Here is a 13,346-nt window from a genome sequence, read left to right as displayed (position 1 = left end):
GAAGAACTTAAATGTCAAGGCAACCCAAACAGCTCAGGTGCTGCAAACTGCCCCTGTGGAGACACAAACTGACAATGCCCCCCAGGCCTACCCAGACAATCCTTAATTTTCATGTGGTACCCTAATAATAACAACTTTAGAAGATGTTTACAGTATTCACGTTTTATCGCTTTAAAAAGACTCTTAAATGTTTGTATTCTTCATGAAGCACTGAACAACAGTTCTTTTCTTTTTGCCATGTGATGAAATCAGAGTTCAAAATAAACAAGGTGGAAGTTGTAAAAATCAAAGTTATTCTTCAGCTCAAAGAGACTGAGAGTTCAGTCTTTACAGAAAACTCTGAATGTGAAAAGGTTGCCTTTGAAAGCAGAGCAGTGATACTGAGCTGTTTACTGACCTTTTTCCTAGATCACAACCCTTGTCCCACTCAACAGGTCTGAATCTCCCTCCTCCGACCTGGGCTCTGCATTTTTCAAGGTTTTCCAGACAGAGGTCTTTCCCAGCTGCCTGAGCCCATGGGGCCTATTCCTGGGGTGTTGGCCTGTCCACATTAGGTTACTTCAGTTTATCCAGGGGCTTCCCCAGGGGTTTTTCAAACAGTGGCATAGAGTCGGAGTGCAAGTCATGTTTCAAAAGGGCAGCACCTTCCTGCTGTAGTGGATCTACAGACTGTAGCACCAGGAATTAGCAATGATAGAGGTGCATTGTAACAGCTCCACTGTATTTGAATATTGAAGTAGTTCCTTAGTGCTTAAAGCACAATTTACTGGGGAAATATCTATGTTGAAATACGGAGACCAAACCAGAAAAGTTCTGGCTATGAAGTTCCTGTTTTCTAGGGTGTTCAGCACATCTTTGTTGCTCTCTGTGACAGCTTTGAAATACAGTTTGAAAAGACTTCTTTTCATGAGGAAATGATGAAGATTAGTAACTTTATAGTGGAGTCCTTACGATAAAATACAAAATGCAACATCCTGTTCTTTAACTTCCTGATTTCCCTTCAGAAAACACTTGGAATATAGGATACTTTGATCAGAAGACCACTCCTTTTCAAAATTGCCCTTCTTCTCCTCGAGGTTAGAAGCCTGGCTAGAAGAGCTGAACTTTCCCTCTGTTAATCCGCACCAGCTAAGGAAAAAACAAACAAACCAACCAAACCAAACCAAAAATCCGCGGCACCTTGGCTCTCCCACCAACCGAACCTCCCGTGCGGGCGGCAGGCGGGGACTGCAGCCGCACCAGTGACACCCTGGCTGGGCGGCCGCGGGCGGGGACGGGACGCCGCCTGCTCCGCCTGCGCGGGGCGGGGCGGGCCGGTGCGGTAAGGATCCGCGGCCGCCGCCTGCTGCAGACTGCGTGGTGCGGCGAGGCGAGGCGAGGCGAGGGGCCGTGGCGGTGCTTGTCCATGCCCGTTCCCGCAACCCTGCCGAGCGCCCGCGGGCCGGCGCGCAGCACAGCGCACCTCCGGGTGAGCGTCGCCGGGTTGCGCGGGCGGGGGTTGGTCTGCGGCGGTGCCTGGTCACCCCTCCCCGGATGCCCGCCCCTGGCAGCGGTACCCGGCTGCGGAGGGGTGCCCTGTGCCCCGAGCCTGCCAGCCGGAGCCTCCGCAGCTGGGGCTGGGGGAGTCTGCGAGGCTGCACCCGCTCCCCTCTCGGAGAGGAAGAAAAGTTTGTGCGGCGCGGAGGGGTGCGGAGCGGTGCGAACTTGGGCCGGGTTAGGCGAGGCTCTGCGGCATCTCCGCGGGGCGCTGGGGGAGATGGGGCTGCGCTCCGCGGAGGGCGTGTCGGGGGGCTGCGCTCCGCGGGAGGACGGGGTTGGCGGGGGATGCGGTGTCGGGGCGGCTCGGCTGGGCGATGCGGTGTGAGTTTCGGGGCAGACGCCGCGTCCCCCGTTTCCCATTCGCGTGATTTGTAGCGGTGAAGGGCGGTCTGCTCACCCGCGTAAACTGCGCGCAGCGGCGGTGTGCGGTCCCGCTAGCTATCCTGCTCGGTGTTGTTATAGCAGACCGGTAAGCGGGAACCCTAAGGTGGAAAATAAAATGCCTCCACTGCGGCGCCGTGTCTTGCAGATGGAGTGTGTGTCTATGACATCTTCGTAGTATGGAAGTTGTTCGTAAAAATCAGGAGAAACTGCACGTGACTTAGTAACTTTTATGTAGATAACTATGTATAATAGTTGTAAATCTGTGTTTGAGAAGACAAAGTCAATATTCTACTGATTAACAGACTGCTCAGTGTTCAGCTATTACTGCAAATGACTTGAATAAGGGGTGTAACAAAGTAATGTTGCTGTAGTAGGAGTACTAATCTTATTTAGAAAGAGTTTTATATTTTGTGTCATGTAAAATGCAACTTAAATTTATGAATACGTAACTAATTTTTACCTTGCCTAGATTCTTCAAGTTTAGTAACCAAAGTATGTGTTATTATGTAGTGGGTTTTTTTCCTCCCTTTTAGAAGTGCTGTTGGTCTAATGTGCTTAGCTCTGGCATACATGAATACCACTCATCTATTTCAGTTTCTCACAATTTCATTTGTTTCACGATCATCTCTTCTGTAAATTTAAGGATTTTTAAGACATGCATTTTTAAAATACACTTGCCACATAGGTATTTATGATGAATGAAAATTTGTCTTAGCTAGTCCAGGCTAGTGTCCTAGCTGTGTTCTCTGTGTAAACCTGAGTCAATTTTATGGGAGAATTAAAGAAAAGGTGGATGTGTTAGATCTTAATTTCAATCCTGTTCCAATGGTGTAGCGTATAACCTACACACCGATGACTCTTGTCTATGCATGCACAACATTTCAGTTAGTACCACCTTGGCTGCCTAAAGAAATGAAGAGATGTTTGTTAACACTTTTGATTGCTTTTATTCATACATTACTGCCCTTGGGATTTGGGCATTATGTGGAAAGTAATTACAGAAGGTAATAATATTTGGTGTGTCCATTAATATATTAGTCTATCCATTTTTGTACAAGATTTGGAGATAGGTTTTACCTTGCACTGGGATTTTTTTTTATTACGATTTTTTGTCAGCAGCTGAGCAGAGCAGTGGCCCAGGAATATGAGAGACATAAAGTGATCTGAGTATTATTGAAAGCTGTTACAGGGTTACTGCTGAAACAAACCAATCATTACTGTGTCTGATGGAATGTGATTGTATTACAGTTAGTAATATTCTGCTTTAAATTCTAAATTTAACCCAGTGTGCAAAATGCTTTTTAGAAGCTTCTAATGACATGCTATTTCACTGTTATTCATAATGCCTCTTTGTCCTTTTAAGATAAATGAAGAGAACACTTCCTAAGAAGAGTGAAAGTACTTGGTTCTGGGAAAGGGCTTAGGACAACTCTAACTTCAAAGCTGGAGAAAAGTATGAAGGAACAATCCATCTGACTCCCTCAGCATCTCATATAGAACACAAAATGGCTCTTCAGAAGAAAGCTGTTTCTGGGGTCTTGGAGAAGTGGTGTTTGGAGGAACTGCTGTTTAGTTGCAGACAGCAACACAATGTTAGGAAAAAACTGAGACTGATACGAATTATAGGGCTTCTTGTCAGTGTAGTGGCCATTAGTACTTTCTCTCTTTCAATTAGTGCCTTTTTCAAGATGGAACCACATAGCATGGCTTTGCCCAACAACCTAGTTAGCCAAAAGCTGGTGCATGGAAACCAAAGAACTCTGTTGGATATCACAGAACAGAATGAAAACGGCAGTCCAGACCTACACACTTACATGAAACAAGAAGCCCAGCACAACAATGCAACAGATGGTCATGCCAAAGGAGAGTACCCCGAGGACCTTTTCTCACTTGAGGAGAGAAGAAAAGGAGCAGTGATCCTCCATGTGATTGGAATGATTTACATGTTTGTAGCCTTAGCCATAGTCTGTGATGAGTTCTTTGTTCCTTCTTTGACTGTCATCACTGAAAAACTGGCCATATCTGATGATGTGGCAGGGGCGACCTTCATGGCTGCTGGTGGGTCAGCCCCAGAACTCTTCACTTCTTTAATAGGAGTGTTTATATCCCACAGCAATGTCGGCATTGGCACAATAGTAGGATCTGCTGTGTTCAATATCCTGTTTGTTATTGGAATGTGTGCTTTATTTTCTAAAGAGATCTTGAACCTTACTTGGTGGCCACTGTTTCGAGATGTGTCCTTTTACATCATTGACTTGATCTTGCTAATCATATTCTTTCTGGATAACTTCATCCTATGGTGGGAAAGCATAACGCTCCTGACAGCATATATTTGCTATGTGGCTTTCATGAAGTTCAATGTTCAAGTAGAAGAATGGGTGAAGACATTTTTAAACAGGAACAAGGTTGAGAAGGTAACAGCAGCCGATGCTGAAGAAAAGGTTGGTCATTTTTTAATTAGCATGTAATAATGTACTTTTAAGTGCTGAGCCCTTACATATCCATATTATAAGGACCCTAATATAGTATGATAAGCAATATAAAAAATTTCCATGTGTTGCTAAAAGGTCTTTCTGTTTAATCAATCCAGTAGGATTGAAAATATAAAATGTTAGGCAGCCTTCTAGTAAATCAATACCTTTTAACTCTAGGATGATTCTGATCACACAGAAAACAACAAAAAAATGCTAGCAAAAAGACACAAGCTTTTAGTCAGCATTTTGGCACAGTCGTGAGGTCTGAGATACAGCTACTATTTTTTATCCCTAAGCAGTAACAATATCCGGAGAGGATGTTGTGACAAAATTTGGCTTTATAAAGACTTCTAGTGTGCTTGCTTCCAAAAAGCAAATCACTCAGAATAGGATACATAGGTGTTTTTATACATGTTTTTCATCTATTGATTCTGATATATACAGTATTCATTTCCAATTGTAATTAGTGGCAAATACAGGAAAAAAAAAAAAATCTGGTGAAAAAAGTGACCCTACTGGCAAAGGCAAAGGTCCTCAGTTTAAATGGGGTGCTTACCCGTTCACATATTAATTTTTGGCCTAATATCTGGCCAGAAGTAGAGAAGGGAATTTATGCATGGATGGCTTGATGAGTCTTCAGGAATTACTGTCATCTTTTAAACAGCTCTCCACTTAAAGCAGGCTATGTTTAAGGGACTTACAAAGTTGAAACCATAAGTAATTAGGTATATAGCAGTATGTTAACTAGATGTTGAATACTGAAATTGAAGTGCCTAGTTTTCTATGAAAAAAGGATTGTTAATCAGTTAAGGGTTTATTATCCAGTAATTATTTGGAGTATCAGGGAACTGTTCGCTTTTTTGTTTCTTTTGCTTCATGTGAATGGTTCATAAGAGACATGATCTGCTGGTGCAAGTGTAGAGGCATACCACAGGAGGACAGAGAGATGAAGCAATAAAACTACAGAGAGGGGCTGCCTGCCTATGACTTACAGAAAACTGATGGTTCTGCCTATTTGCCGACTTTGAAGAAGAGGTTCATATTTTAGCAGCACAAACAGGTGCTTTCAGTTTTAGGACAAGCCAGAAGAGGGCCACCAAAAATAAAAACCAGAAAATTATGGGGTTTTATTTTCTAAGCAAGTTGAACACCTATACACTTGTAATCTTATGTTTTTCTTTCAGCATGCTCATCTACGTCTTTATCAAAATGCCTAACACTGATTTTATAAGAAAATGAAAAGGGTCAACGCCAACAAAGTATTTGCCACAACAAATGAAGGGCTTCTTTGACTGCATTAGTTGGTTGCTAAATAATGTAATGTTTCACAGTGCATTGTAGGTACTTTTGCAGTTTGTGGTAGAAATGTGTAATGATAGGAGGAGTCTATGGTATATGAAGCAACCTTTTAATGCACCTTCATCGGTCCATAAACTAGAGTTGTAGAAAATGTGAGACTATAACTGTTTGTTGAAAAGCAACTGCTCTGGGTTTTCATCGAGGCTATGGGGGGGGTAAAATAGCTGTGTACTGTGGTAAGGACTAAATTATTTTCAACTGAATAGAAGAACAAGTAATTTGTTAGCCACACTGAACATAGTAAGTTTAAAGTACTTTAGATGGACTTGTTTTTAAAAAGATACCTTTAGGAGCACTTATTTATTGTTTGGTGTATTAATTTTTCTTAGAGTTTTTTCATATTATACGTGCACAGAATTCAGATAGGGAATTAAAAACATTAGAAAACTGGCTATTTTCCCTACAAACACAAGCTTTGCATTGTGTGTTTCATGAAGATATTTGTCATGAATTAACTTGAAGTTAATTAAAAAGATAAAACAATGTATTAATGAATCATTGAAGAGTAGAAAGGGATGAAAGAGATGCTCTAATTTTGTTGCAATTTCACTGATATGTATTTTTTGTTTCCTGGTGAAAAATAGCTTCTGAAGGTGTCAGGATATCTATTTCTTCTAATGATCCATGCTGTAAAAACAGATTTTTGGATATTCAGATAACACATGGAAATTATCATGCATTATTAGTTATTTTACTATTCAGTTAAACAGCATTTAGCAGGATGAATGAACCGATTGTCTGATAGCAAGGCTGTTATAGATTGTTCTTTCCAAAGAACCTCACTGATTCACCCTCATTTATTTACTGTTATTAGAAAATTGTTTTGTTGCTTTTTAAATTAAAACAAACCCAAACCAACCAAAAAACAACAACAAAAAGCCAAAACAAACAAAAGACCCAACCCAGAAAAAAACACAAACAACAATCTGTGACATGTAGCCCAAGCCTTATAGAAATGCCTGAGGTTTTCAGCTTGAAAGTTAATGCCTAAATCAAAGGATTAAATGTTTTTGTAGCCTGAGTTCTGGTGCCTAGTAGGAAATGCAAAGCACATAGGTACTTATTTCCTAACCACCGAGGATTATAAATATTGCAGAAGTTAGATTCGTGGCTTTGGTGGGAAAGGATGCTTTGTTTCCACAGCATTGGATGTTAGCTTAGATTGCTTCTAGTCATTGAGTGCTATTGCACTTGTATAATACTATTGCTATATTGCACCTGTATAATGCTATATAGTGCTATTGCATCTTGTATAATCAAATTAGTAGATCAAATGCAGAATTTCTGATCTCAGTTGTTTCTGTTGGAAACTTTTTCACTTTTTTTCTTTCCATTAGGGTGGAGAATTGTTAGGCAGCTCTATGGAATCAGTGGGGTTTAGCTCCTCAATTTTATTTCAAGACTGTACCAAAAATTATTTTCTTTTCTCTAAGCTGTACTCCTGCCTATGTCTAGTTGATTCTGCTTTTGCCAGACTGGCAAGTGTTCTGCTAAAAAACACGCCTGCTGTATTTATCCTTAAGACTTTGTGTTGTAATCTGAAAGCAGCTCAACAGAGTTGAGAGCTCTAAATAAAGCATCTTAAATCTGGGTAGTCAAAGGGTTAGGTGGTTTATTAGCAAACAAGTATCAAAGATTAAAAATCTGCTAATTTTTAAACCCTCTGAGATACTAAAATATATTTTAATATTAATTTCAGTACTTTATTAGTCATCCTGAAAGGCTGAAGAGAGTTTTACAATTTTCAGGAAAGACAGTATTTCTCATGAGAAAAATGTCTCAGATACAAACTTATTTTTCTGCTTAGCTGTCATTTCATCTAGATGCATTTATTGGGTTGCTAGAATATGTATGTATCTCTAGATGACTTTTAGATTCCTTTCTTTCTTCTTCCTTCTTTCTTCTTTCTTTCTTTCTTCCCTGTTTTTGAGTAAAAGTGCTCTTTTGTACTAGAAAACTGAATATTCAAACTCAACTACTATCTCTTAAGATCTCAGTTGTTTGTATGAATGTACATGAAGACAGGGTACTCAATGTGAAATTAATTGTGCTTATAATTTTCTTTCAAAAGGTTTCAAACATACAGTCTGGGTTCCTAAAGGGTACAGACTGAGAAAATCTGTTAACTTGAATTTTGGCAGCAGTTTGGTCACACTGATGGGAATTGGCTGCAAGGTTTTGTTTGCATTTAGAGTTCAAAGGCCATTGTCAAGGTCCTGTTTGAACTGTGGGTAGTCTTGTGCCCTCTCTCACCCTCAAGGAAGCCTGATGGTAGCCTGATACTGATGAACTCCAGAGATAACTGTGACGAGGATGGAAAAAAGCAAGAGAGATGAAAAAGCAAGACAGCATGAAAAGACAGAATAAAAAGCAGATGGCCAACTTACACAATTTAGGGTGGCATATTAAATATGCTGACCAAGATGGATCTCTGACAAGTGACTCCTGTGGGCTGCCCTGAATGGGCCCTACAGTAGGTAGTGTCATCCCACCACCAGATAGGCTGGAAGGGACTTTTGGAGCTAACTTATTCAGTGCCATGAATTTTAGATTTTATGTGGTTACCCTGCAAAAAAATTATTTTTTTAGGATGTGGGAGGAAACTTTGGTATTAGCTCTGCATCTTCCTTAGCTGAGTGAACATGTTTAAAAACAAGATTAAAGTTGATTGTAAGGGCAGGAAGAGGAAGATAAAAGAAGCTGAAGTACAAAATTCTAAGAATAATACTTTTTTTGACCTTTTGCTAAGATTTCATATATTTTCTTGATAGTCTGTACTGGTGAAGGCATGTTGAATGTATTAGATCATGGTAAAATATAATGTGAAATTACATTTCAGTTTTTAAGTACTTTGTTTCTTTAATGTAGCATGGAGGTAATTGCAGAAACACTTGAATCTACTGCTCAGTAAGTAGCTGAAAACTGTTCTGTTTGGCAACTAGGACAACAGAATGTGGGTGGCACAGGGATATTGTGCAATGACATCTATTTCACTGACAGTACCATTTTAGATAAATAGCTTACGGTATATAGAAGACTTAGTTTTTCTACATTTACAGATAACTGCATTTGGAAAATCAGCTATCTTTACCAAGAGGGCATAGTTTGACATTATTGCATTTTGTTATCTTAAGAAACCTGAATAGCTTGTGTGTGATATTTTAAGATATATATTGATCTCAAGTGTTGCCACATTGTATTTCATGGAAGCATTTGCGTTCTAGACGAAAGGTTGTTAAAAGTATTTTTAGGTACTTCTCTACTTGGTGGCTGTATTAGACTGCACATGCACAGTCACTGTTTTAATGTATGATCTAATATGTGTTTTTTTAAGGAAAAACACAAATTACCTGCACATATACAGGAAAACCTGGAATCTGCTTAACGCCTGAGTTGGTAGTTGTTTTGAACTCCTGAACTGTTCCTTTTCTGGGCTCCTTGTTGATTCCACAGACATAGTAACTGCAACTCTATCTTTAGAATAGCCTGTCTTCCCTCACCACCACCAAAAGATATCTTAAAGTGTGTTTCATAGTTGAGAGGAAGGCCAGAGTCTTAACTCTACAGACATTTCACAGTTCGTCTACTTGCAAGTATGTGTGTGAATAGAGAGCTATGTATATCTGGATGTTGCACACCAGTGTATGCAGGATGGTTGCATTGTTCTAAGTACTTGTTTGTAATATGTGCATCATAACTGTCCTTGTACTATGTTTTGTTTTGATAAAAGCCTGGTTTTGTGTTCTATTTGTTTTTATAGTATCAAAAACTCTGTTACCTTAATGTTACTCAAGTAGCAGTAACTGTTAATTAATTAGCCTTGAGTATTTAGCATTGTTGATTCAGTTCAGGGCTATTAGTGACATACACAAAGGCTTATGTTTTATATATGCAACCATTAGTACAGTGAAATGGATCTGATTCTCATTTAGTGCCTCTCAGTAATTTATTGACTGCAAAACAATGAATATAATGGGTTTCACCACTGGAGTCTTTTGGTTTTGTGTGTGTATACTCTGGTAATGAGCAGAAAGTGATAGTATGGAAACAAAGTGTAGATTAAGTGCACTTAAATCATATCCGTTCACTAAGATTCATTTATTAACCCTTGGTAGTTATGCTGGGAAAAGGAAGATTAAAACTGCACCACCTTTAATTAACGGCAAGGGCACAACATACCCATGAATATGTTAAACATAAAAAGCACGTGTAATTATAAAGATACGTATTAGAAGCTGTACAAAATCAGCTGTGTTGGCAAACTTGCACCATGCAGTATTTCAGAAATGCTCCAGACAGGATTAAATTTGTTGTGCTAGGAGCTGTACACAGAGAGAAGTATGAAATCCCAAAGTCTGTAGAATTTATAAATGTTTTTCCTTCTGTAATCTCAGTCTTGGGTACTTTGGTCTGGATCCTCAACAGGATGTGGAAGCTACAGAAGACTGCAGGTACAATTTCAATCCCCAAATCAGTATACCAGTCCCCAACACAGTAGGTCTTTAGACAACTGTATGAAATCACAGTTCCTGTCCTTAGTAGCTCATGGAAGAAAAAGATAAATGCCCTTCAGAGTAGCTGGTAAGAAGAATATGATTAATCATGTATATAGTGTTATGGACACTGCAATATGCTTACTCATCTATATATAGTTGGCATACCATCAGTCTTTTCTTTCTTATCTGAGCTTTTACTGAGTTGCTGATTATTTGTTACACGTAAATGTCCAGGAGGTAATTTAAAGAAATAGTTTATTTCTCTATATGGTCTGGCAATAGATTTTTGCAGGTTTCAGTCAATGAATCCAGTAGAAGGCAGCACCTTTTATAAGAAGGCAGCATCTTTTATATAACAGGATGTAAGACAGAATAGTAGCGTTGGTGGTCTATTGTGCTTCTTGGGAAAACGGGCAGAACAGACAGTCTGGGTTTAGGTTGTTTTGTTGTCTATTTCTTGCAGTTGTATTGCTCAGTGCATGTCACTGTCACAGGCAAGCTGAAAATCGTTAAGTTAGAGCAAATGCCTTGGGGCATACTTTCGGCAAACCAATTATATCTGACAGAAAATACATTGTAATACATTACCACCTATTTCATTATTTTGCAGGCAATACCTGTAACTTAGAGGGAAATACAGTTGCTGTGTGCTGACACTGGTAGTTTGTGGGCTTACGTGTGCTCCTATCTTAAAAGAGGAAATGAAAAAATGCAATCTTGGAAAACATCCATTGCCTTGCTGGCTGTGGAGATCAGCCTTGGGGCTTGGGAGAGCAATGAGAGTTTTGAGTGTTGCTCATGTACTAGTTCTTACAGCAAGTGGAAGGTTCAGAGCTCATGTTGCCTCTGAAGCAGCTTTATCTAGTGGTCTAACTACTGCTGTGCCTCAGTCAGCAGTATCTCGCTTTGGGTAATTTTACTGCCCAGATACAATTTTATCAGGGCAGTTCAAAGAATAGTTTCTGTGTTTTGCAGTATTCCATTACTAGTCCACTGTCCTCTGCATTGTTGTAGTTGCGTTCATTTACATTAATATCCATAAATAGCAATGATCTTGGATGACTTCTTTTAAGGTGAGTGTGTGAGAACAGGCTTAAAAGTGCATGCATGATTATATTAACACTGCTATGATGTGCAACACTTAGGGGAAAAGTAGATTGGTGCAGAATAATTCCTTTTTCAAGGAAGCATAAAGATAGCAGAGAATTTGTACTGCATATTACAGAAAAAAAATAAAATAAAAAATTGAATAAATTAGGTTTTAATCCTGCTTTGACACCTCTTAACTGCTTACTGGTGAAAGTCTAGTCTAAAGTCAGTGGTAATACCAGTGACATCTATTGCATAATCAGCCTGTGTAAACTTTTCACCCTCTCACACTGCTGTAAAACAGCTCTATCGGATATACAGTTCTAGGGAAAAGACATGTCAGCTGTCACAGCCTGTGTCTGCTGACCTTCAGGGCATCGTTTGAGCCCTGTCTGGTTTTGAAGGCTTTGCCTGAGGAAGAAGGTTGAATTTTGCAAGGTTTGTAAGGCTAGAGGATGAGCACCTGTTCAGGGATTAATCAGGTGTTAATTTTATTGTTTAATTTGTGGTGCAAGCTTTTATCAAATGTTTAATTAAATCCCATTTGTTGCTACCAAGCACAATTGTCAGCTGATCGTTTAGCTAAAATTTCTGGCAATCATATATTTGAGTGGAAAAACTCCAGATTTTGGAACTCTAGAAATTGCTTTGTCCAGGGATGTGGGGGGAAAAGTTAGAAATAGTTAAAATGTGTAAGCAACTTAATAATATTTAAAGCAGTCATCTGAAGTAATCTAAAAGCATCATGCCATCCAGCAGCTATTTTTTTTCTGTATAATTTTACTGCTATTTAAATATTCCTGTTTTTCTGCTTTATTCTTAATATTCCTTGTATGTATTTGCTATACTTTGTTATAATTTAGAGTGTTTCTGAGCAGAAGCATATCCTGCTTGAAGGCTTCATCCTGGCAGGATTTTTAAATGCTGCAATGATACAAGTAATTATGAAATACTCTGTAAAGTTTGGGTTAAGAAGTGGTTATTATTTCCTTTTATACTGAAACCCATGAAAAACAGTTAAGTTCCCCAGTTCAGAATGCATTTTTGACCTATATGTATCTTTGAAGCAAGCACAGCAATGCTAGCTTCTCTCCAAAAGTCACTTGTTCTCTGCCTACTAATCCATTTCCGTAAGACTTATTAGAATATTTAAAATTTCTGAGCAGCACATTTCTTGAAGCTGTTCAGAGAAATATGTCTGTTTTCTCCTTAAATTTGGACTCCTTCCAAGCAGCAAAGCACTCCTGCTTGGGGCTGAGGACATGATGTACTGAGCTATTGGCATATTTTTTTGTACCTTAATATATCATGTTAGTAATTCCTGATATCCTGTGCCTCTGCAGGGATAGAAACAGGAGGTCTGCATCACTGGAGAGGGAGGATTTCTCACTTTCCAGTGAGGTAATCAGGACTTGAGTCTATCATGGGAATGTCCCAAGGCACTATACTACATGACATTTCATTTGGAGAAAAGGCCTTTTCTTATTCAGAGGAAAGGTCAACGCCTGGAATGCAGTAACTAAAATTCATCCCATAAGCAAGAAGCTGTGCAGTAAATTGGGACTTGAATTTAAAGTATTATTACTCTCTTAAACTTTCTACCCAGAAACCTAAGTCATCTTAAACAAAGGAGTAGAAAAGTAGGCAGACCCATTCCCTAATTATTTGCAAATATATTAGCACATACATTGGTGAATTTATTCATAATTATTTGCAAACATTAATATTCAAATTCAGTATTTTAAACTATATTAGTACTGAAATAACTTGCTGAATTATTTGGATAACTTCCTTTGTCCATTCTTTGCTTGCAAGCAATTGTATAACAGTGTTTAGAATATAATATATAGTCTATATATTCAGCCTCCAAAAAGCATGCAGTCTCTTCTGTCATATTGAGGGCCATGGGAAATAACTATTAATTTATAATCTCAGACATGAACACGTGTAAAGAAATGCAGACTCTCGAAATGTCACCGGTAGGCTCTGTAACAGGCATGGACCG

The 13,346-nt window shown here is 39.2% G+C and overlaps 1 protein-coding gene across 4 annotated transcripts in view; it reads left to right on the top strand.

The window, feature by feature from the left end:
• The first annotated feature begins 1,409 nt into the window (after positions 1 to 1,409).
• The window catches only part of SLC24A2 (solute carrier family 24 member 2), a 109,564-nt gene continuing 97,627 nt past the window's right edge, over positions 1,410 to 13,346 (top strand). For 3 of the 4 annotated variants that reach the window (XM_051643187.1, XM_051643188.1, XM_051643185.1), the window contains exons 1-2: positions 1,410 to 1,468; positions 3,287 to 4,364. In XM_051643187.1, the coding sequence (XP_051499147.1) occupies positions 3,429 to 4,364 (936 nt within the window). In that variant the 5' untranslated portion in view covers positions 1,410 to 1,468; positions 3,287 to 3,428. Of the gene's footprint in view, positions 1,469 to 1,659; positions 1,697 to 3,286; positions 4,365 to 13,346 lie in introns of those variants that run through there. The other variant, XM_051643186.1, reaches the window with a different exon arrangement.

Source organism: Apus apus, chromosome Z (genome assembly GCF_020740795.1).
Source record: "Apus apus isolate bApuApu2 chromosome Z, bApuApu2.pri.cur, whole genome shotgun sequence".
Taxonomy (NCBI): Eukaryota; Metazoa; Chordata; class Aves; order Apodiformes; family Apodidae; genus Apus; species Apus apus.
Note: the sequence above shows the minus strand (reverse complement) of the source record. Positions and strands in the feature narration are given on the sequence as shown.